At 42.0% G+C, this 26,238-nt stretch overlaps 1 protein-coding gene across 3 annotated transcripts in view; it reads left to right on the top strand.

Moving 5' to 3' along the window:
• Positions 1–26,238, top strand: part of PRKN (parkin RBR E3 ubiquitin protein ligase) — a 643,936-nt gene that overhangs the window by 525,500 nt on the left and 92,198 nt on the right. For all 3 annotated transcript variants that reach the window (XM_081855184.1, XM_081855182.1, XM_081855183.1), the window contains one exon: positions 22,461–22,522. In XM_081855184.1, the coding sequence (XP_081711310.1) occupies positions 22,461–22,522 (62 nt within the window). The remainder of the gene's footprint in view (positions 1–22,460; positions 22,523–26,238) is intronic.

Below are 26,238 nucleotides of genomic sequence, written 5' to 3'. Positions count from 1 at the left end.
TACTTAGTCTTTAAGAAGCTTTGCTGTTCTCGGGAAAAGTGCAAACATTATTTAAGATAAGACAGCTTGCAATTTTACTATGTAGAGTTACAGAAATAGGTCTTAATGTGTAGGAGTGGGCGATGAAATAGCAGATAAAAGGCAGTGCTGGAACTTGCAAAGTGATACACCTGGGGAAAATATAACTTTAAGTATAAATGGCACACACTAAATTAGCAGTAGCTATTCAGGGCAGAAATTGTGGAGACATGTGGATAGCTCATTTAAAACATCAGTTGAATCTACTGCAGCTGTCAGAAAGAAGATAAAATACTGGATACAATCTTCTAAAGAAATGATAAAAAAGCAATGCAGACAAACTTATTGTGATCCAGTTCAAATTCATAGTAGCCAAACAATTCTGGTTACTGGAGCTAAGAAGTGAAAAGATAGGCCAGCTTCCAAAACCACATGCAAGGGAGCAGTAGTGGGTCATGTGATCATCCTGCATTAGCAGCTGTGACATCTAGCTTGGCCTGTGAGTTCATGGCCTCATGGGGTCAGTTCCTTGGCATAAATTCTGCATCTCACCCAGTTTCTTCGCTACATACATGACACATAAACATTTCATAATAATTTCCATATTGAGTTGTTATGGGGCTGATTTCAGCCATGTAAAGGTAAAGGGACCCCTGACCATTAGGTCCATAAGGAGTGTTAAAAGCAGGTGCATCTCAAAACACTGCTTCCTCCAAATTCACCTATCTGAAACCCCAAACTATACCCATTTAAAATGGTCAAGTCTCTATTTCAGTCTGTTCTTTGCTTTTTGTAGCACTTTTATGGCTCTCCCCACCATCTCCAATGTCTGATAGTTGAGAACATTTGTTGACAACTTTCTGGTACTTTTCTTGTCCCCCATCCCCCCCACCCCTCCCCATTTTCCTTTGTTAATTTCCATCCTTGAGTCTATTTCAGACTGATTACTAGGTTGTAACTTCAAAGATAGTTAGCCTCTCAACCATTTGAGTGGATAACTGGGTCCTGTTAAAGCAGGGAAAATGCCTTTTAAAAACAAGCAATTATCTGCTGATGTGTTTTTTTTTTTTTTCCTTAGTTAATGCGCAGTTTACTGAAATAATGCCATAGCTTATAGCTAGCCAAAAGTACATCACTATTTTGAAAGTTCTTGGATAAGGAGCACTTGCATCAAAATTAATTTACTGTCTAGAAACTAATTAGGTGCTGCTTCTCTGTTCTGTGTACTAGTTTATTTCAGCCCGTGTTTGTTCATGTGTGTTCTTCTGACTCTGACCTCTGCAGCACTTATTTAAATTACCTTCCAACTTGAGAGACTCTTGGAAAACATAATCACAAAACACTGTCAAAAAGAAGGCCACTTATCTCTTTGACTATCCTAAGCTGTCTTTAAAATTTAACAATTGTTTCCCCTTAAGACATTTAGTTGCATAAGGCTTAAAACCACACAGTGAAACCCTTTGTGTCTTCCTTTATTGGAAAAAATGTATTGGACTTTCCACCCCTCTAGAATAAATTTTGCCTAGATTGAAAAGAAGACGGAAAACACAATTGGCTAGAGCCATTTGAGATGTGGTTGATTAAGTGTTATATCATCTGAGTCACTTTTATCCTACAGCTCTTTCAAATCAATGGTAATAAGGCAAATGGATCATTCTGCATTTTAGAAATTTGGTGAGTTGATTTAATATCCTGATTTAGTAGGATAAAGGGCAAACAGTCTCTACTGGGCTATTATCTCATTCAGCATCAGCCTCTCAATCTATGAGAACAGAATCATAACACCAGGCTTGGAAGCAGCCACAGGAGTGATTGAATCAAGTCACCCAGACTCAGGTGTGAAGCTTTATGTGTACATGGGCAGCATAAGCCTCTCTGACTTTGCAGAGTAGATTTGGATGTGACATCTCCATGCCGCCAACTAAATATATGCACAGTGACAGCCCATAATGAGTGATGATTCTGCACTTCCAGACAGATGCAGAAATGACCATGCATTTGACTGGCTACTCAAGATTCTCATGTTCAAAGTCACCCTTGCTTTTAAAAAAAACAACCTCTAGTGGCATAGAAGCTACTGGCTTACTTGAACTGGAATGACTCTCACCAATGATCTCTCCTTTACTCTGTCTCAAGATATCCTTTATTTAAACTTTTAATAACTTTTTGTGCACCTGGACTAAGCAGGATTGAACTCACAGTACACCAGTTGATGCTTGGGGAGTTCAGTCTTGCTTTCTACAGGGATCAGCTGACTGCACAGTTGTCATGAGTTCCATTGAGGGGTCTAGGGGTGTGTGTGTGCGTGCGCGTGTGGCAGGCTCAGGAGGAAGGGTGTGAAATCAAAAAGCTAGAGTCTGATGACCCTGGGCAGGGTTGGGACAGGTTCCATTAAGCCCCCAAGAAGTCTTGTAGCTCCCCTAGGAAGATGCTATGGATCAGATCATGGGGAGGGATCAAATGGGGTGTTGGGGATGGTGAAATCTGGCTTTTGTGCTATCAGATACAGTTGTACCTCGGAAGTCGAATGGAATCCATTCAGGAAGTTCGTCCTACTTCCAAAACGTTTGGAAAACAAGCTGTGGCTTCTGATTGGCTGCAGGAAGTTCGGCTTCCAAAAGAACGTTCACAAACCAGAACACTCACTTCCAAGTTTGCAGTGTTTGGGAGCCAAAATGTTTGACTCGCAAGGCGTTTGGGATCCAAGGTATGACTGTAATTCCATTCACGTTTTTCCTGTTGGTGAGCCTCCATCCCCAAAGTTAGTCCTGACTGGCAAGCCATGCATTGAACAGGTGCTGTATCTTCCTCTGCCCCTTAGGACATGGAGGCACCAATGCTAGCACGAAGAGACCACTTAGACCCAACCCGCTCAAAGGAGTGCCCATTTGCTTGCTGTGTCTAAAGGCAGTTTGCTTGCTGTACAAAAGCTGTGCTTGCCACACTATTCAAAAGCAAGGAGCATGGCGACATATCACTCATTGTATGGCTAGGTTATACAATCCACCTGCTGTGCCTTTTAACTTTTGCCTTGCCTATGTACTGTACTGATTAGTTCATTAAAGATTTTAGCAGAAACTGAAATTCAAGTTCTTCCTCCAATGAAATCCTTGACAGCAGATGTTGTCACATATGACATCATATGTGAGGCAGGCACTCATGGTTCAGGAAAATCAGCCAAAATTGGCACACAGGCTGGAAGTTCCCCAATCCTGATTTAAAAGTTTCTGGACTATGGGTTGGGATGGGGTTGAGTCTTGATAGCAAACCCTCTCAATTCAGTATCACAGTTGTACATGACCTCAGGGTGATGGATTCTTAAAACTTTATTGTCTTACACTGTTACATTTTCCATTTGCAGCTTTTTTAAAGATGTGAAGTAATTACAATCAAATATGTATTCCTCAATGTTTTCCTGAAGTCACACAGTCCCAAGAGGGCTGGACCACATGTCTTTTCTGAAATGTGTAAGCTGTTGTTGAAACTTCCATCCCCTGGAGATGGGGGGGAAACCAAGCTAAAGCACCTTCTGGCAGCATTACACGAGCTTCTTTGTTAGGACTCTGTTTTTGCAACCTTGCTTAAGTTTATATGAAGGTTGGGCTGCTACTATGACAAAATTTGCAGTATCATAGATAGTTGGAATGTGCTTTCCACATGCGACATCATAAGCAGTATAATAATTAGAATAAGCGCCAGGACCAGACAAGTAATCAGGATTGGCCCTAGCATTAGGCAGAGTGCAGCACCACCACCTCAGGTAGCAGATGGTGGGGACAGCAATCCATGGCTATTCCCCTCGAGTCCCCCAACCATTCTCTCCTGTTGCCATACAGCCTGTCCTTAATCTGGCCTGCTGCCTCAGGTACAGTGGAGAACATTATCCCATCATCACCAGTGTTGAATAAAACTCATTTCCCATTCTAGTCAGCTGGTGCCCATGGAATGTGATGCCATCTTGTCCACTGCTTTCAGCAGCAAAATATCTTGCACTAGCCCTATAAATTCCGTCTCAATCAAAACAATGAACTCGCTTTACAAGTCCCTCAGGAGAGGAGGGGGAATTAGCAAAAATTGCTTTCCTTCTCTTACATTAGTGGACATTTCTGTTGGATCAAAATCCATTAACGTAAGAGCATAAGAAGAGCCTGCTGGATCAGACCAGTGTAGTGTAGTGTAGTGTAGTGTAGTGGTTAGAGTGTTGGACTAGGGCCTGGGAGACCAGGCTTCAAATACCTGTTCAGCCATGAAGATCACTGGGCAGCCTTGGGCCAGTCTCAGCCTATTCTACCTCACAGGGTTGTTGTGAGCATAAAATGGGGGAGAGAGCCATGTATACCACCTTGAACTCCTTGAAAGAAAGGTGGGTTATAAGTGTGATAGTTAATTACATCAAAAAAACGAAGATCATGGCCACTGGTCCCATCACCTCCTGGCAAATAGAAGGGGAAGAAATGGAGGTAGTGAGAGATTTTACTTTCTTGGGCTCAATGATCACTGCAGATGGTGACAGCAGCCACGAAATTAAAAGACGCCTGCTTCTTGGGAGAAGGGCAATGACAGGCCTAGACAGCATCTTGAGAAGTAGAGACATCACCTTGCCAACAAAGGTTCGTATAGTTAAAGCTATGGTTTTCCCAGTAGTGATGTATGGAAGTGAGAGCTGGACCATAAAGAAGGCTGATCGCCGAAGAATTGATGCTTTTGAATTATGGTGCTGGAGGAGACTCTTGAGAGTCCCATGGACTGCAAGAAGATCAAACCTCTCCATACTGAAGGAAATCAACCCTGAGTGCTCACTGGAAGGACAGATTGTGAAGCTGAGGCTCCAGTACTTTGGCCACCTCATGAGAAGAGAAGACTCCCTGGAGAAGACCCTGATGTTGGGAAAGATGGAGGGCACAAGGAGAAGGGGACGGCAGAGGACGAGATGGTTGGATAGTGTTTTCGAGGTTACCAGCATGAGTTTGACCAAAATGCGGGAGGGAGTGGAGGACAGGTGCCTGGCGTTCTCTGGTCCATGGGGTCACGAAGAGTCGGACACGACTAAACGACTAAACAACAACAACAAATGTTCTCACAATGGCCAACCCAATGCCTAGGGGACGCTCGCAAGCAGACCCTGGGCACAAGAGTGGTCCCCCTATCAGCAATTCCCATAAACTGGTATCCAGAGGCATACTGCCTTGACAGTGGACAGAGCCCACACACACCCCAGCCATGAGACAGTAGACTTCTCCAGATGGTTGGAAGGGGGGTTGTTGTTTTGTCCTTGCTTTTATAATGTATTTTGTCTTTTTATGTTGTATTTTTATGCTGTGAACCACCTAGAGATCAACAGATAAAGGGTGGCATACAAATTTAATAAATAGCAAAATAGTAATTATAACCACTTGCTTATGGAACCTTCCTGCTTTGCTCGCACAAGGTTTTGCATAAGTTAGGCTATATTTGGGTATTTATTGAGCATTCAATTTGATTTGCTACATGACAATAAGTATTCATCCTGATTCGCTAGTGGGGTGTTTATACATCTTCCCATTAATCATTTGTACCTCCCACACTTTTCAATGCGTTCCCCCATCACTTTCCAAACCACAAAAAGTCAATAAAAAGAAGGGTGGATTTGTTGTGCTGGGGTGACAATCAAATTTAAAGTAGGATTTAATATTAGAAGTATCTCACAAAGAAGAGCCCATTTTTAAATCATGTTAGACGTATTGACTTGTTAATCGGCAGGATGGGGTGGGGGTACTACACTGGTTTGGATTAGTTTGTTCTGATTGTATGCGTCCCGCACATCCCATTAATGTAAGATAGGTTAGTGAGAAAAGCACTTGAAACCAACCCCCAAAGCCTCTGTCTATTCATTCAATTTATGATCCTTAAAGGGGGGAAATCCTGCCATGAAGAATATGTTTATCACAATTTACAATCTTTGTCTAGACGAGCTCACAGGAACTGAGCCACGATCAAAAGTAAATCTTAACAGCTGAAATGGGAAGTTAGTGTGAAGAAACTGTAATTGTGTCAACACTTCCAGAGACACAAGTCAGAATTCTCTGGGTAGTGCTGTTATGTTTTCCCCATTAGAATCAATAAGGGCTGTGCAACAACCACTCTCATATTACCGTTCTCGCTTGAGACATGCATTAATATACACTTCTGAATTTATCTTCTATGTTCAGGGGGGTAATCCCTTCAGGAATATGACAACAGCTGGATGGAAGTGAGTGAGTGAAAATAGATGTTTCCAGGCCATGGCAGAGCTTTCAAGTATCTCTAGGATCGCCTCTCTCCCCATGAACTGAGGCCCTTCTTCATGTGCAAGATGTCTGGAGGGTGACAACCTGAGAACAGGCCTTTTCAGTGGTGGGCCCTAGCTTGCGGTACATTCTCTGCAGGGCAGCACACTTGGCACCATCTTTATGTGTTTTTAGGCACTTCTTTTTCTTTGCCCAGGCTTCTACCCCTGACTTTGAAGGGTGACAACGGGAGCTGTAATCACAACCCTCTCTTTTACTGCCAGCTAGGCAGTTATGGAAAGGGAAGGTAAGAACAAGGGAAAGAAAAATGGCAGCATGGGGACAAAATGGAAGTGAGCAGGCAGCAGACCTGTAGTTCTCTTCCACAGCATCCAGCCATTTCAACTGGGCTTGTACAAAAAAATATTGGGAGGAGCTTTGCTTCTCAAAATATAATATGTGTATGCAACTCCACAGCTGCACACATAAAGGCATAAGTTAACCAAGGTGTGGCTGTGTGTGTGCGCGTGAATTTCTCTTTGAAATTGTATATATGGTTGTGGGTTCTTCAGGAAGGCTAGTGTCTCAATAAAACAGAAAGCTGGCCATGGAAAAGAGAACAGTGATTGAGCTTGGGATGAGGCAGAGAAACCTTTTTTGGAATTATAGCTATTATAGTGATTTTGAATAAGTGTGTTCACAAATTGTATTCCTGTTTAGAAAGGCAAGTAAATCATCAGTTGAGTTGAAGTAGAGCCATGCAATCATTCTTATCACAGAAGGCCAGCAAAATAAAATAAAAAAGCCAGCTATCTCCTTAACATAATAACGTATGTTTTCAATAGTGTATATTTTCCTATTATCATCATTTTGTCAGTAATGGAGAAGATTGGTAAGTGCTTTGGAAAACACAAAACAAGTTCCAAACATGATGTGCTGGCAAATAAGCCCTTAAAATGAGGATAAAAACAACAGTACCTACAAAGTTTATTATGACCAGTTACATTCTTCCAGGGTTTTATGCTGCCCCATGGTCATCATGTTTGCAAAATAGGACAATTCAGTGTTTGTGTCCCATAAACAACCACCACCAGAAGTTACTCTCGTAATGCAGGGGGAAGCAGGGTTCTAGCATGAGAAGGAAATGGGCTCAGGTGGAAAGTGTTATGTATGGGACAAAGGTGGTACAGTACTTCAATAGGTCCACCTTTGCAAAATCCAAAGTACCAGTAGCACTGGCACCAATCAACATGACAATCTACAATCAACAATCTACATGATAAGGTGTTAGAATGGGGATGCTGCAGCTGGCATGTGACAAACGAGAATGGATCTATCAAACTGACCTGGCACAGAAGGTTGCTCTGGGTATGCTTTAAAACACACACACATACACACACACACACACACACACACACACACTCTCTTTTAATACACATTACAGCTTCACATATCTTTAGAGCTAGATCACCAAGTAACTGCCTATCAAATGTTGGAAGAAAAACGAGGACAACAGCTGTTCTGGATAAAGCATTGGAAGAAGGCATGGACTGGTATTTTCACATAATGAGAGATTGCTGCAGGTGATTCTAATATGACAGGGGCGCAGAACCTGTGGCCCTCCGAGTATAGTTACCCTCTATATGTGGACAACCAAAATTATTAAGGGGGTGAAGCAACTCCCCTTTGAGGAACAGTTAAATGTGGGGCTCTTTAGTTTAGAAAACAGACAACTAAGGGAGAATGTGATAGCCGTGTGTATGATTTTGCATGGCGTAGAGAAAGTGAATAGGGGAGGAGTTTTTCTCCCCCTCATAATTCTAGAATCTGGGACCATACAATGAAGCTGAATGTTGGAAGATTTAGGAGCGATGAAAAAGTACCTATTCATGCAGCACATAGCTGAACTATGGAATTCACTATCACAAATTGAGCTATAACGATTGCATTTTTATCCTAATTATGGGTGATATTTAGCTAAATTATACACAGTAGACCTACTGAAATCAAAAGACATCCATTGATTTAAGTGGGTTTACTCTCAGGATGACTAACACTGGATAAGACCAGATAATAAAGTGTTTTGTTTATTTCCTATGCAAAGAGTAAATTTTGTGCCATAAAGAAATCCTTTGACATTCACTGACAGAGCTGAAGCAATACATTCTTTCTGAAATACCATTACATAACTAATAATGTGATCCCAGCAGTCAAGTTTGGGCTGCTTAATTTGTTTCCATGGAGTAAGACTGTAATTCTGAGACACTGAAAAATTTTCTCTTTGTGATATATATTGCCTTTATTTTTCAGGGTGTTTTGTATATTATTTGTTGTCCGAGTATATTATTTGTTGTTCTAAGGAAAAGAATCCTAAATTAAGCTGCATTTGTTATCCAAATGATGCAGTTGATACTTAGGTCCGATTTTCAGCATGTGTCAAAGCGGTTTACCTACCTTCTCATTGAAAGTCTGCTGTTCAACAAGATCACAACCTATTGGGGCTGGATGAGGAAAATCATTGTGGTTTGCAATCCAAATCCCCTATTCTCATTGTAAGTTCTGTTGCTGATTACAGTCTCCATCAACAATGCACAACCTGCTTACTCTGAAGCAATCTATTATGGACTGCAGTGCAAGTTTCTACCCTGGGAAACACCAGTGGGTGACCTTTTTAATTTTTTTGTCTCTTTGATAAGCAAGCTACATTCACCATCTTCACTAATTATGCCTTCCAGGATTTTCATCAGCAGAGTATTAGTCATTGCTCGTAATGTAAGAAGCACAATGACATGTCATATACACTGTTATTTCATCTGTTATTATATTTTGCATGGAAGCAGGTTACATTCCGTTGCTGTTTTTTAAATCTCATGTGCACTCAAGATCAAGCCTGTAAGGATAAGTTCAGTGACATCATTGACACTTTTTCAGTTTTATATTGGTGTAAAGGAAGGCAGAATATTATCCTCCAGTGCGTTTCAATTCCAAACTGTCAGTTTAAAATGTACTATGATGTCCTATTAGATTGGGAGGTTGTGGAAGGACAGTGTGTATTGAATGCTGGCATTTTTCATAATTATGTTGCCTGCAGGGTTACCACCTGTCCTAATTTGATCTGATTAAGGTGAAATGCAAAATTGTCCTCATTTTGCAGAAGAGGGAAAGAGTGCCAGGTTCTATCACAGAGCACAGAGGAGGAGAGGATGTGATTATGGATATTGGCGGTGAGGGCGAGAAAGGGAAATGTATGTTGTCAGTTAAGCAGGAGATCAGATGCATGAAAATAAGGCTGGTCATCTATAGGGCATTGCTTTGATTTTGAAAGGAGCAATCCATTGTCTCTTGTCCAAATATTTAATTAATTGTGTGCATAATATCAATGTTCTGTTCTTTGTTTTGTTTTTTTTAAAAAAATATGTCTCTCTTGGCTGAATGTGTGTTTGTGAGCTATTTATTTGTAGGCTAGAATCATTGAAGTCTGAGGCATTTGTGTAGCAGTCTAAATATTTGTTCTAACTCCCATTGAAAGGCTAATGCTGGATTCACAAATGTGACTCAAAAGAACTGCACATGATGAAGTGTACTCCTTATCTCCTTTTAATACGTATCTTAGCAAAATAAGTGGAACAAAGCTGCTAATGCAGATAAACGTGGGGGGCAACAGTCACGGGTTGCCGGTCTCTGCAGCCACAGCAGGCGCTGTGATTCTCCAGTGGTTTGTCTTCACCCCTGGGGGCACACTCCATTGTCTCTTGAGACAGACAGAAGCCAACAACAAGGCAGCCGCCTTCTACTGAGTCAGAAGATTTGGTCTATCTAGCTTGGTATCATCTACAGTGACTGGAAGCGGCTCTCCCAAGGTTTCAGGCAAGGGACTCTCCCAGCTTCACCTGGAGATGCCAGAGGTTGAATATGGGACTTTCTGCACACATAGGCTCTAGCAATGAAATGAAATGAAGTAGCAACTGTGAACATTGCTGCTTTTGTAATCACTTATCATTACATTCCATAGTAAATGTGTGTTTTGAGTTTTGGCTAAGGAGTTTGGATCTAGGACCCAAAGCAACCTCAAAACCTACTTTAGAGGTCTGGAGCTTATTCCTGCTGTTTGCCACCTCCTGCCAACAATAATGTTTCTGGTGATAGTAAGCAAAGTCAGTCCTCAGGGAATGTGCAGGCGACCTTGGAACGGACAGATCATGGAAGAACCCTGACCAAACCTAAGAGGAGGCGTGTAGTGGTGATAGGGGATTCCCTACTGAGGGGAACAGAAGCAGTGATCTGTGGGCCTGACAAGATGTCTTGGGAAGTGTGCTGTCTCCCCGGCGCTAAGATCCAAGATGTAACTGAACGACTGCAAGGAATCATAAAACCCACTGACAAATACCCCTTCCTCTTGGTTCATGTGGGAACCAATGACACTGCAAGCAATAGCCTCCAGAAGATCAAAAGAGACTATGAGGCTCTGGGCAGGAAATTGAAGCAATTAAATGCACAAATTGTCATCTCATCTGTCTTCCCAGTTGAACGACGTGGCCCAGGGAGAGAGAGAAAAATAGTGGAAGTGAACAGCTGGCTTCGCAAATGGTGTAAACAGGAACGGTTTGGATTCTTAGATCACGGACTGCAGTTTCTTGAAGATGGACTTCTGGCAAGTGATGGGCTGCACCTCACAACGGTTGGGAACAGTGTTTTTGCCAGAAATCTCAGAAACCTCATCAGGAGGGCTTTAAACTGACTAATGTGGGGGAGGAAGACAGTGCTCCTGAAGGTAGGAGTCTATCAATTGATGAAGATGATCATCCAAATGTCATAGACCAAATGGAGCAAACAGTACGCAGACCTAGTGGTGGGAGGAAAAAATCCTTAAATAAGAGACACGGGGGAATGATTAATGGACTTCAATGTCTGTACACTAATGCGCAAAGCATGGGTAATAAACAAGATGAGCTTGAGCTCTTGGTACAGCAAACTAAATATGACATAATAGGCATCACTGAAACCTGGTGGGATAAGTCCCACGACTGGAATGTAATAATGGAGGGTTACAATCTATTTCAGAGAAACAGACCAGACAAGAAAGGAGGAGGAGTGGCGTTATATGTCAGGGATGTGTATACCTGTGAAGAGATCCAAGATTTAGAACCTCAAAGCCAAAGTGAGAGCATTTGGGTCAAAATTAAGGGAGAGATGAATAACAGGGACCTCATTGTGGGAGTTTACTATAGATCCCCAAGCCAAACGGAGGACATAGATGATGCCTTCCTGGAACAGATGGCCAAGCATGCAAAAGGAAGGGAGATAGTAGTAATGGGGGACTTCAATTACCCGGATATTTGCTGGATGTCAAACTCAGCCAAGAGCATAAGGTCAAACAGATTCCTCACTGGCCTTGCAGACAACTTCGTTGTCCAGAAAGTGGGAGAAGCAACAAGAGGAACAGCCATTTTAGATCTGGTCCTAACCAATGTTGATGACCTGGTTAGTGGTGTAGAAGTGGAAGGATCATTAGGCGCGAGTGATCATGCTCTTCTGAAGTTTACTATACAGCGGAAAGGAGCAGCCAAGCATACTAGGACTCAATTTCTTGACTTTAAGAAAGCCGACTTCATAAAACTTAGGGAAGTGCTGGGTGAGATCCCATGGACAGTAATATTAAAAGGAAAGGGAGTTCATGATGGCTGGGAGTTTGTTAAGAGGGAGATAGTAAAAGCACAACTTCAGGCAATACCAATGAGACGGAAACATGGAAGGTGCCTAAAGAAGCCGGGGTGGCTATCTAAAGAACTTTTAACTGAGTTAAGATTAAAAAAGGATGTGTACAAAAAATGGAAAAGGGGGAAAACCACCAAAGAGGAATTCAAACAAATAGCCAGCACATGTAGACACAAAGTCAGAAAAGCTAAAGCACAGAATGAACTCAGGCTTGCTAGAGAGGTTAAAAGCAACAAAAAAGGCTTTTATGGGTATGTTCGTAGCAAAAGGAAGAACAAAGAAACAGTGGGGTCACTCAGAGGAGAAGATGGTGAAATGCAAACAGGGGACACAGAAAGGGCTGAACTCCTCAATGCCTTCTTTGCCTCAGTCTTCTCCAATAAAGAAAACAATGCCCGACCTGAAGAATTTGGAGCAAATGATTCAGCAGAGGAAACACAGCCCAGAATAACTAAGGAGAAAGTACAAGAATACTTGGCTAGTTTAGATGTATTCAAGTCTCCAGGGCCAGATGAACTGCATCCAAGAGTATTAAAAGAACTGGCAGATGTGATCTCAGAACCACTGGCAGTCATCTTTGAGAATTCCTGGAGAACAGTCATCTTTGAGAATTCCTGGAGAACAGGCGAAGTCCCGGCAGACTGGAGGAGGGCAAATGTTGTCCCTATTTTCAAAAAGGGGAAAAGAGAGGACCCAAATAATTACCGCCCAGTCAGTCTGACATCAATACCAGGGAAGATTCTGGAGCAGATCATTAAGCAAACAGTCTGTGAGCACCTAGAAAGGAATGCTGTGATCACCAATAGTCAGCATGGATTTCTGAAAAATAAGTCATGTCAGACTAACCTGATCTCGTTTTTTGACAGAATTACAAGCCTGGTAGATGAAGGGAACACAGTGGATGTAGCCTACCTTGATTTCAGCAAGGCATTTGACAAGGTGCCCCATGATATTCTTGTAAAGAAGCTGGTAAAATGCGGTCTTGACTATGCTACCACTCAGTGGATTTGTAACTGGCTGACTGACCGAACCCAAAGGGTGCTCATCAATGGTTCCTCTTCATCCTGGAGAAGAGTGACTAGTGGGGTGCCACAGGGTTCTGTCTTGGGCCCGGTCTTATTCAACATCTTTATCAACGACTTGGATGATGGACTCAAGGGCATCCTGATCAAATTTGCAGATGACACCAAACTGGGAGGGGTGGCTAACACCCCAGAGGACAGGATCACACTTCAAAACGACCTTGACAGATTAGAGAACTGGGCCAAAACAAACAAGATGAATTTTAATAGGGAGAAATGTAAAGTATTGCACTTGGGCAAAAAAAATGAGAGGCACAAATACAAGATGGGTGACACCTGGCTTGAGAGCAGTACATGTGAAAAGGATCTAGGAGTCTTGGTTGACCACAAACTTGTCATGAGCCAGGAGGGCAACCAAAATGGTCAAAGGCCTGGAAACGATGCCTTATGAAGAACGGCTAAGGGAGCTGGGCATGTTTAGCCTGGAGAAGAGGAGGTTAAGGGGTGATATGATAGCCATGTTCAAATATATAAAAGGATGTCACATAGAGGAGGGGAAAAGGTTGTTTTCTGCTGCTCCAGAGAAGCGGACACGGAGCAATGGTTCCAAACTACAAGAAAAAAGATTCCACCTAAACATTAGGAAGAACTTCCTGACAGTAAGAGCTGTTCGACAGTGGAATTTGCTGCCAAGGAGTGTGGTGGAGTCTCCTTCATTGGAGGTCTTTAAGCAGAGGCTTGACAACCATATGTCAGGAGTGCTCTGATGGTGTTTCCTGCTTGGCAGGGGGTTGGACTCGATGGCCCTTGTGGTCTCTTCCAACTCTATGATTCTATGATTCTATGATTCTATGATTCTAAGCTAATAGAGCTCACAAATGCTTTGATTTTCCAGCTGAAAACAGAGTTTGGAGAGGTGATTAAATATTTTTCTCCTTCTTCAAATCTCTTTAACCTGAGGCCAGACATTATTTTTCTGTAGGCTATTTGGTTAAAAAGCATCCTACTTCAGTTTCATTGCTCTTTCAAAAATGACTGTCCTTTTTGCCTTTTACCTGTTCATTCTAGCAGCCATTGTAACCTCCAGTAAGTTGGAAACAGAATTCTTAGACAGCTGCTTTTGCTCCATGATGACTTTTATTCAGCTAGAGTTGGTTGTTGTTTTTTTTAGAAGACAACTTCCCCTCTTAGGATTGTTCTTCACCACATGCTGAAAACTCCTGACCTCACTCTTGCTTTCTGAAAAGGCCCGATAATCATCAAACACCAGTGCCAGCATGAAGGTACAAATCCAAGAGCAGAGTTTGCTTTGGAAATTCCAACTACTTTTTGAATAAAAGATGAAGAAGAAAAATCTTTTCATGAACTGGGTTGATTGTGCTAAATATCTAGTATGCCAACCGTGCAAAAAGCCTTTCACCCTTATTCATGCCATGAGGTTTCCACTGCAATATTTATGGACACAGTGCCAATAAAGAGAGGATATGGACTAGAGGAAGATGGTTACAGATACTCCTGTAGTTTAAAAAATATAATAAAATCCTGTTTGATATTACTTTGTTTTCTAAGTCTGTTGTGCATTCAGCCTCAAGATGCAAACAGCAATGTTCAACCAGATTTAGTAAATATAAATTACACGGCTTGTAGAACCCAAGACTGTGATTTCTGTAGTGGAGGAGAAGTATTCCTATCAGAGAAAGCTGTCCAGCAGTGTCAACAGTCAGAGAGCAGAATGCTAAGCAGAAGAGAAGTGGTCCAGAAGTCGCCTGCACTAACAGAAGCTCTATGGTGGCTTCTAGGCAGCAAAGGAGGGCTAAAGTCAAAGGTAGCCAATGAGGTACTCCCCAGATATTGTTAGACTACATTTCCCATCAACCACAATCAACATGTCCAATGATGGAAGTTGTAGTCCAACGAAATCTATTAGTTTCACAGGTCCTATCCATTAGCACAGGTGGGAAACCTCGGGCCCAGTGACTACGGTGGCCCTCCAAAATTCTCTGTCTAGCTCTTAGGACAGGCATAGGCAAACTCGGCCCTCCAGATGTTTTGGGGCTACAACTCCCATCATCCCTGACCACTGGTCCTGTTAGCTAGGGATGATGGGAGTTGTAGTCCCAAAACTTTGCTGTCTTAGGACTTTCCCTAAGCCAAACCCATCACCAGCTCTGCTCTGTACCCTCCTTGAGTGCTTGTATCTGGCTGGAATGTGTCCTTAAAATGTGGCCATGCCTCTTGCTTGGAGGATGGAGAGATACAACATGTGTGATTGTAGAAACCACTGACTTAGTGTGGTGTAGTGGTTAAGAGCGGTAGTCTCGTAATCTGGGGGACCGGGTTTGCATCTCCGCTCCTCCACATGCAGCTGCTGGGTGACCTTGGGCTAGTCACACTTCTTTGAAGTCTCTCAGCCCCACTCACCTCACAGAGTGTTTGTTGTGGGGGAGGAAGGGAAAGGAGAATGTTAGCCGCTTTGAGACTCCTTAAAGGGAGTGAAAGGTGGGATATCAAATCCAAACTATTCTTCTTCTTCTTCTTCTTTGGTGTGGCAGTAACGTAGCCTACTCTACAAAGGCCAGAGTTGTGTTTACTCCTGTGTGCATTTTTATCTCTGTCCCTACCCACTTAACCACCCCTAGGATGTGGATCCTGGAAAGGTGCTCACAAGGAATATGGCCCTTGGGTTGAGAAGTCCCCACTGCCACATTAGGAAGTGATCATAGTATTACAAAGATTGAAGGCAACAATAAGTCAGTGTAACTTTTGAGGAATAAGTACTCCATGAGGTTATCACTAGTTTCCCTTCCTCTAGGTTCAGAGTATGCTCCCATTCACTTGAATACTACTTGTTCTCAGGACCTTCTGAGTCATGAATCAAGGTTTTCAGTGCTTTACTATTATATGTCAGCCTTCTCAACAGAGCAATCTCCCCCATTTTCTTCAGCCATTCTACTGCTGCTGCAGGGTAGGTTGAGAGTTTCCATACAAAGTTTTGCTGTTTTCAGTAAGGTCACATTTCCTGTATTATATTCAGAATTGTGGTCCAAAATTATTTTATTTTCATATGCATAAAATCTGCCTGGTTGTTGTTGTTTTTGTTGTTGGTTGGTTGTTTTGCATCTCCAGCACTGCATGTCTTGTCTATATTTTTTTCAGGTACCAATGAAATATGATCTTTATCTGTTTCTTTTAGATCAGCACTTAATAATGCTGCTGGGATGTTCTCAGACATCCAGTCCCATTCAGCTTGTGAAGTGGTTAAATTAAAATTTGTTATATCCTGTTTCTATAGATTTTTAAGCACAAATAGGTGGGGTTTTCTCAAACATATAATCATGAATTGGCCAAGATTTTCAAAAGTGAGATACATATTGTTTCTCACTGCCTTGCCTTTTTCAGAAGCTCAGTCTATTAAATCCACAAATAATTCACCACATTTTACTCCAAAATTAGACATCAGTCCCACAATTTGAGAAAAGGAGTACCATGGTAGCTTCATATTTTATGGTCCCCAACGTGTCTACATGGGTGCTTAAAAACATCATCTGCACTTTACTATACTACTTTGTTGTGGGAAGCACTATTCAAAACACCACTGTATGTGCAGTAATCAGGTTTAGCATGTAAAGTGACAAGTGGCCCCTAGTAGCTAATCTAAAAATCTTGCACTACCAATCTTACTAGACAGGCTTGGAATTGGTTTTGGAAACATCACTGCCCTGAGCTTATTTGGATAGTCTGTCATACAGCAGAGTTTTAAAATATCAATTAAATTGTCAAAAGTAACAGCTCCTGGCACCATAAAATTCCTTTAATTTGGCCAAAACTGAGATTACAATAAAGCCCTGTGCTTTGAATACGTGTATAGATTAAAAAAAAAAAAAAAAAAACACCTCTCTAGAATGCAGGCTTTTTTCCCCTGCTGCTATTTTCTGCCATAAAGATTAGCCAGGAAGTATGTTTGAAGCAAATAGCTATAGCGGTTCATTTACTTTGAGTAATTTAGCTTTAAAGCATGCATTAAAATGAAAAGCGCTTCTGCTCGCGGAGGCCAGAGTTGCAGATAATCAGTCCAGCAGAATTTTCCCCATTGCAGCTGACACACTGTGTACATTGCCAGTAATGTATTTCATGTCATTTGTTTTATCTTTTCCAATCTCTTGCAAGGCTCTCTTGGCAGTTCCTGTGCAAGCACATTAGATGTGTGCACAAATTGCACTCCTTTTGCTTGTGATGTGTAAGCTGTGAAGAGACAGGACAGTTAAAATCAAGTTGCCACAAATCTTTCCTAAGAGACTTTTAGGTTGGCCTACTAGAAAGTGGAGAGTCAGCGTAGACCAGTAGCTTCTGAGACACAAGCCCTGCTGGATCAAACCAAAGGACCTTCCAGTCCAACATTGTGTACTCACACATTCTCTTTTCAGATGCCTTTGGGAAACTAACAAGGAGGACTTGAGCTTTGAGTTGCAGACTTGAGCCTAGGATACTGGGGTTACACTGGGAGGCTTTGGGCAAGTCTCAAAATACCCATCAACACAATGGGCATTGTAATGGTTCTAGGGGTTGCTCGTGCGTAAGCCGGTGCTTATCTCCCCGGCTGGGTGCAAACACCTGGCTGGGTTGCCTAAGTGAACCTTTTCTGTCCGGACAGCCACTCACCCGTGGCTGACTCAATCGCTGGCAGAATCCGTCAGTGGGCGTTTCTTAAACTTCTTCCAGCAAAGAAGCTCTTTGACGCCTAGTCTCCTCCTACTCTCTCTGCGCGAAAGCCTTCTGCGCAAGGAGGGCGTGGGCAGCGGAGGACCCCTACTCTCCCCGCTGGTCCCAGGCAAGGAGTCATGGGACAGCCTCGCCGCTTCCCCCATCTGCCCCCCTTCTCCACTGGTGCTACGCTGATTCTCTTCCCCAGAAGATGGGCTGCTTCTCCCGATCCCTGGACGCTCTCTGGAATCCCTCTGGCTTTTGCTCTCTCCCTCCGGCACTGATGGCAGTTCCCTGACAGGCATGATATAGATTTACTCCACAGGAATAATGTTCATGGAAGGGAACCTACAAGGACTCCAAAACTCTTGGAATTACTTAAATGCTGTCAAAATTATGAGAACAATTTGCTTATTAGAATAACCCTGTGCACATTTACTAAAAAGTAAGTTTCATGGTGTCCAATGAGCCTTATTTCGTAGGTTTGCTTATGATTTCAGTCTGAAGGCTTTGTGAATTACCGTAATACACACAGTGGGATAGAAGCTGCTTCTGTTTGGTGCAATAATGTGCCATGGAAAGACTTGCATGACTTGTATATTTTTGGGACTACAACTCCCATCATCACTAGCTAACAGAACCAGTGGTCAGGGATGATGGGAATTGTAGTCCCAAAACAGCAGGAGGGCCAGGTTTGGCCATAACTGGGATAACACAATGAGGATATCACCCATATGACTGCATGTATATCCAATGGCACAGCTTTGGATGCGGGGATGGTTTTGCTGTTCCGTTCAGCGCTGCTACTCCCTGGGAAGTGTTATAATTGCTTCTTTAAATGTGAAATACAAAGGGGGAGCTCTAGGAGAAGGAAATGCACCTGAATGCAAACTCTTTGAATTCAGCTGTTCAGGCACTTCTGTTTCCGTCTTGTTTGGCTCCTGTTTTCTGCTTGAGAGGCACTCCTAGCGTACCTGGAATGTGCCGTTAGGAACACAGAAAACTGGCTTGCACTGAGTCAGAGTCAACAGTCTGTCTCGCTCAGTACCGTTTTCTCTGAATGGCAATGACTCTTCTGGCTTTTTCAAACCTGGGTCTCTCCTAGTTCAACTTGGAGATACCAAGGGTGGGATTCAACTAATGAGTCCCATCATCAGAAGTCTGTGTAAGGACTTCTGACTGTGCAACAAGGCTTCCCCACTTCCTCCCTTCATGCCCCTTCCAAAATTGGCTAGGGGGGCAGTGGTCAGAGAACCTTCCTAACAGCACACAGGGGCATGAGGGAAGGGTTGTTCTGTCTGGCAAGCAGAAATGTTTTTCCTGATTGAACAATCAGTACAGCATTGAATTCCTCCCCTTGTATTGAATTTACGTACCCCCTTAAATATTTCTAGGCCTCATTTTATAGACAAAGGCATCACTTTGGGGCTTAGTTCACACAATGCAATATCATAAAAATATAGCACTATCATTGTCTTTCTGCTGTCCATCAGCAATAAGGTTTCTATCTATGTGTGAGCTGATCCCTTCAGCCAACTTCTTGTTTTTCACATGGTGGAAGCAAAACGGTTGCTACAAACCTCAAAGCATTTAATTAACTCTCGTACAATGAAGTCTCTATCTTTAGGCATCACTGTCTGACACTGCCTGACACCTCAAGAGTAATTAGAGTGTCATGGAGGTACAATTCTTCTGCACTGGATTGGACTCAATAACGATAAAGGTCTTTCATTTACATCAGTATTCTAATTAGTTTCAACAGTTTAGAGATCTGAAAATGACTGGAGGATTGAATCAGTATTTATTAGGGTATTGTGATGTCAACGCAATATTTCCAGCTTTGTTTCCATTGCAAATCATTCTTTCTGTGCTTTATATAAATCATCTCAGTGCTAAAAAAATTGAGTTCGTTTCTGTGTAAATCCCAAAGCTGGTATCTCTTAAATTTTTTTTTTAAAAAAAATCAACCAGTATTGGGTTCGGTTGTTTTTAGAATCTGCAATTTCACTAATTCTGGGATTTCTTGCTCGTCGGGGGGTGGGCTAGTAAACAGCCATGAATTTCTTTTTTATCCTGATCAGCATGAAAGGATGTATTTCTATGTAAATTCCTATATTGTTATGGTGATAATATAATGATGGCATTAATGCATGGGAAAGTATATATTTTATCTTAAAGGAAAATATATTATTTAGATGGAATAAAAGATCCAGAAAAACAAAAGTCCATTTGGTTTCACTGTATGATTTGTTAGTCATCTGCACAGCCTGCTATTTTCATTCATTATATGTGCCGTAAGTACCTGTGGGTGTAACTATACATGAGAGATAAAGAGTTTTTAACAGTCCTTCCCTCATCCCAGAGAATTGCTGAAACAGTAGGGTTTAATAGAACTTATGACTACATACATTTCTGCCAAGGTTGTGGGACTTTTAGAGACTTTTGGTTTTTGGAGTATCCTTGGTCATGTCACTGCTAGACACACCTAATAGCTTCATAGCCCACTGAAAAACATGTTATAAAAAATCAAGGGCAAAACACAGAATTAATAGTTCCTGTAAAACTACAGGAATTGTTTTGGTTATCTTTTTGATGCTGTAACAGTCTACAAAACCTTGCATAAGTTATTTCACTAATGAAAATCTAGGTAGAATTCATCTTGTTGGGATCATATCATCTGCAGTGGAGAAAAAATAAAGCTTTTTACTGATGTTTTCTAGTCTCTTGATCTACCTAATCTGAGATCTTACCCACACTTAGCTTTTGCCCTGTTCTTTTCAATCACAGGTCCATGCTTAAAAGCTTTGTGTCTGAGCATTGTTGACTTTTTGCCCTGGAGCTTTCCCCACGAAAACTCACTCTTTAGCACTCAGTCGGAGCAAACATCAATTTAGGTTACCCATGGATTGCTGTTTGCAGCAACTGAGCTTTAGAGAGCCTGTTTTCTAGAGAAAGCTCTAGAAAGAGTGGAGGAAGCGTAAGTGTGGATAACACAATTGTTTAGCTATTATTTAAAGACACTTATCCACTTCTTTCCCCTTTCTCATTTCCTTTGGTACCACCAAGTTTTCTTTTTACTGAATATGTATATTTGAGTATTTTCCTTTGTAGCTCAGGCTCCTTTTGTAAAGTTATACTTTACAGGGAGAATATAAGAGAGAGTTGCTATATTGAGGCTATGAGAGAGAGAGAGAGAGAGAGGGAGAGAGATTTACCGTATGTGAAAGACTGGTAATTAACCATTAGTGCAGTCCATGCAAAATGGATGTGAGTGCTGGGGCTGCAGATTTTCCTTCTTAAGCTTTGGCATTCATGGTTCATCATGAAACAAAAGGGTTTTTATTTAACCTTTAGTTGGTATAACATTGAACCCCTTGCCCTACTCTTTCCAAGCAAAGATGCGTGGTTTAATGTTAGAATGTTTTGTTAGAATGTTTTGTTGTTTTGTCCCAAGCTTTCCCTGTGAAAACTTGCTCTTAAAAGCTGAATTGGAACAAAGGTCAATTTGGGTTTTCTGCAGATTAATGTTTGCTCAGATTGAGCTTTAAAGAGCAAATTTTCATGGGAAAAACTGGGCAGGAGGTAAGGGCACTTGAAAACAGAACTTTAAGCGTTGACTCTGCCTGGGAAAAGCAGAGTATTTCATGACAATGTGTTCTTTTAACTTTCCAGAGTGGTTGCATCTTTAACACTTCCTTCAAAATGTATAATCTGAGAGTAAACCATTCCCCCAAATCCAGGAGAGCTATCACTCTGTCACTTGATTTTTTCGGGAAAGAAATGAATTATGTTTGTGTGTGTGTAGATAATATATTGTTGGACACTGGTTATGGGTGCCCAAGGCACTGATGTCACCATTCCCTTCCCTGCCCTGCCCTTCAGGCCCCCAGATGCTTTTCAGTAGTGGGGCACTTTTTAAGGGGAGCCAAGCTCAGCACTCTTCCATGGCGGCCCCCTACCATTATTAGTCAGTCAAAATGTAGTGCCCTGGGCATTGCATTTTGGGTAGTGAGATGGGGTGTGGCCACTATAGTTGGGAGTCAAGCTTAGCCCCCATTTAACAGTGCTGCTGCCTGTTAACTGCTGACATGTGCTTGGTGACACTATGGAGGGCAGCAAGTGGCAACACCAATGCCAAAGCAGCAGCAGGAGCAGAGAACGCATGCCACGCCATACCGCAGCCACCACAAGGCGGGCCATGGTTGGGTTGGGACCATGCCAAGGGCCTCCAAGTGTGGCGCTGGCCCTACGAATACACATGGTCTTTCCACAAGCAGCAGCCCCATGAGTGTTTCCAGGGTGTTTCCAGGGGTTGCCAAATGCCATCCCCATTCACCCGACTCTAGCAGATGTGAATAAAAACAAAACAAATGCATTTTCTCATTAAAGTCATTCATAAGCTGCGTTGCTGGTTGTTGTTGTTGTTATTGTTGTTGTTGTTAAAAAAGATAATACCCTACAGAAAGTTTTCCCTTGCTAATCTCTTGCTTTCTCATCATACCACGGAGAGAAGGCCAGACTATAAAGATGAAGACTACAATCCTTCAAAGCTTTCCTAGCAAGTTCTGAAATATGGTATAGCAGGATTGTCGGCTAATACTGTATATCTACTCCAGTTTTCAATAACATTTTACGATGCTACTTAAGCTGGGTATCCATCTCTGATGCTACATCTCTGTGTCTCCTCGCAGTATATCACACTCCCAGAGCCCATGAAAATAAGTTCTAAGCTGTATTTCTCTGTGTTCTTTTACTGCAGCTGGCTGTCCAGATTCCTTGATTAAAGAGCTGCATCACTTCAGAATTCTGGGCGAGGAGCAGGTGAGTTAACATCTGAAAGGCAGCGTCATGGTGTCATGAAAGATAGACGCTAATGAGACAGCTTCGTCTCTCTCTGGGGAAGCACCATGTGTCTCATGACCCTCTCTGCGCCCTGAAATTGGAACGGGGCACACGCAAACACACACACACACACACACACACACACACACAGTATATATGTTTGTGTGTAAGAGGCTTTTTTTCATTCTATCCATCAGCCTTGACAGGTTATTAATTGGTACATCTGCTATCTGCCACAGTTTTTCAACTCTGGGCTGCTGCAGTAAGCAGACAGTGTAAAATGGCAGACAGACAAACAGGGGAATGAGGTCTACTTAAACTGAAGACATATTCTTGCTTGGTGTGATCTCCTTATGCTTGGATTAGGATTGTATTTCTGCCATTTTTGAAAATCTGGTTACTGCCCTCACTATAGGTCAGCTTTCAGGCCGAGTCACAGCAAAGGCTGATTAAGTGAGATACACACATGCATTTCCCTTTTTAAAAATTCAGAGCTACAGCGGGCAGATTCTGTACCCTTTATAAAGGCTTTGTACAGCCTTTATAAAATCAGTCCTCATTTGGAAGGAACTGAACTGCTTTTTTCAGGATTGGGCTTGCAGAATGCATGCCCACCTTAAATTTATGATTAGGAATAGCATCTATGCATTGAGAGAGAGATTTGGGGAGAGATGTTAGGAAATCTAACTGATCCCTTTGTCTTCCTTTTGCAGAATGGCTGCACAACATCTGGTTGCCTCAAGGGGTTTTAAAACCTAGACAGAGAGGCCTAAATTGTATCCACTCACATCCACCTTTTAACATGTGTTCCCCACAAAAGACTTAGCCAAAACTAAATCACATACTCTTTGCTGTATAAAGAAGTAAAATATTTTACACCCAATACATCAGGGGTCACAAAAATGGGGCTTTAAACACGTGTCCATCCAGTCGGCAGAAAGATTCAAAAGGAGGTTCCAAAAATAGTTTTCAAGGAAAAAAAAACCCATGAACAGGTACTCTCCAATTAAGAGCAAACCCCAGGGGAGGAAAGTAACAGCCATCCTTAACTGTCCTGCCCGACACACAAAAGCTGTGTGTCCTTTGTCAGGAAGTTCGTACAGTATGTCGGGAAACAAACATGAAGGAAAACAGGTTGTGTGTATCTCCTGGTTGGGAAGATTTACAAGGTGGTGTTTTGGGAGCAGGAAGCCAGTGGTAGCCCCTGCTCTTGAATCTACATTCTTCCAAAAGAAAGAAAGTGGACTAACCTGGGAGAGAACAAAGCTTGCAACGTGCTTCTAAGTTCTTCCCAAGTGAATGAGTTCATAACCAAGGGACTTGCTGAAGGTGCTCACTCAGCTGAACCCTTGTATACATGCAAAAGGTGAGGCAAAAACTATCCCACACGATGATTTCTTGATAATGATTTCTTGGATGAGGTATTTGGTCACTGAACATTATTAGTATCAGAGTACAGTATATGCTATTTCATCTGGCCCCTGGGCTTCCTTCCAACCACCAGCTGTTCAGTGGGGAGCAGTTGTTAGGAGAAGGGACTTTGATGTTGTGCATAGTTGTACCTCTTTCCTCTGCAGGAATACCTGATAAAAGAAGAATAAAGCATGTGGGGGAAAGGTCTCAGCCCAGAGGTAGATGTGTGTTTTTGCAAATATGCAAAAAGTAGTCATTTGTTTTGCGATTGCATGCTTGCAAGCTTCAGCATGAAACTGCATTTTGAAGTTTGAGGCCTTAAATAGCTGTAAGGCAGGACTCAAAGTTCAACTGTGAATTGACCTTATTTGTGTTAATTCTGCTAGGATTACTGAGCTACGTTTGCCTTTTGTACAGTCAGAACAAATAAGGGATGTTGGAGAGCCCAACTTTTTTCTTAAAGTCTATGGAGAAAATGGAAAGTGAAGTTGTGTGGTATTATGAGGAATGAAATATGTGCTTCAATTTTCAGGAGTGAGTGTGTGTTTGTGTGTGTTAGAGAGAGGGTGGGAAGGAAAGAGGGAGAAAGAGAGAGAGATTGTGTGTTTCTGTGGTTGGAGACTGGCCCCATCCACTACTAGGTGACTCACAGCAGCTTTCCAGGAGGGTAATGTAGCTCTTGGGTCAAAAAAGGTTCACTACTCCTGAACTGTATCTGAGAGTTTTCTTTCATTATGGGCATGGGGGTCCTTATTATCATCCAGATTACGTCTTGAAATAATTTGGGACAGTGACACCATGTTTTTGGAGAAGAGCAATAAATGTGTTTCCCTTGCCTTTGAGATATGCCGTTCTTTGTAAGATGTGCTGTTACTGATATCCGAACTCCTTTCCCATTCTTTTTCCTTTCTTTATCTGGTTCCTTTGAGTGGACTTAATGACTTTGGATCTCCTTTTTGTGAACAATAAAGGCAGAATATATTCTCAAAGCTTTGTGCAGATATGATTTAAATATTCTTAGTGAGTTGTATAAATTAAAAATGTAGGAAATGTTCCTGTGACCCTTTTTAGCAAAATTATCTTTTTACTAAAATGATACAATTTGCTCCAGTTATGTTTACAGTGAGTAAAAGCCTGTCCCACTTAACTTATTTTACAAAAGAGTGGTTTTCAACATTGAGGCTGCAATTCAACACACACTTTCATGGTGGTAAATCCAATTGATCTGTGTGGGGCATACTTTAGATATTGCACTGCCAGTGATTCATCTGGACCAACAAAATATGCAGCAGCCAATTTCTCAAATATATCTTTCACTCTTTAAGAGAGGGTTTTTGAAAGTTCAAGCTTATAAATGAAGACCTTTCAGGAATCCTTGCAGGTGCATGAGCTTTATGATATTTTGGATTTCGAGCTTTTCTACCCTATTGGTTTGTCAATGGGTTAATTCAGAGAAGTGTAGGGAAAGTGAAAGTGGTACAACAGATATGACTGTGTTGCTTCCATTTTGTAAGTATCTTGCTTCTGATTATTTGAATGTATAGGGAGTAGGATCTAGAGATATTTTCCAGTTTCTCCCCTTCTTTCCAATTTGGGAATTATGGTCAGTTCAGTCTACACCTCCCTGCTTTATTTAAATCCTGATCTGCACATGCAGCATAATAAATTGGAAATAATGTGGTTGTATGTAGAGGTGGTGAATGGAATGTACTATTTTCAACTACAGGTGGGTGGGTGGGTGTGCCACAATTTTACAAGCTCCCTTGCATTAAAACAAAAACACAACTCCTGCAAGTACAAGATAAGCACAACAAATAATGAGATGGGGTGGAATCTTCCTCCTGATTTTTTCCCCAGTTGCATAATTTATTTATTTTTATAATGTGGGAATTCCAAAACGCCACCCTCCCTTTCAAGGAGCATCTCCACCCCCATCGTTCAGCACGGACACTGAGGTCCAGCTCTGAGGGCCTTCTGGCTGTTCCCTCACTCCAAGAAGTGAGGGTACAGGGAACCAGGTAGTGGCGCCTGCCCTGTGGAATGCCCTCCCATCAGATGTCAAGGCAATAAGCAATTATCTTACTTTTAAAAGACATCTGAAGGCAGCCCTGTTTAGGGATGTTTTAAATGTTTAATGCTGTATTGTGTTTTTAATATTCGGTTGGGAGCCTCCCAGAGTGGCTAGGGAAACCCAGGCAGATGGGAGGGGTATAAATAAATTATTATTATTATTATTATTATTATTATTATTATTATTATTATTATATAAGCCTGTCGGAATC

The sequence above is a fragment of the Podarcis erhardii genome, assembly GCF_964252035.2.
Source record: "Podarcis erhardii genome assembly, chromosome: 3".
In the NCBI taxonomy this organism is placed as follows: domain Eukaryota; kingdom Metazoa; phylum Chordata; class Lepidosauria; order Squamata; family Lacertidae; genus Podarcis; species Podarcis erhardii.
Note: the sequence above shows the minus strand (reverse complement) of the source record. Positions and strands in the feature narration are given on the sequence as shown.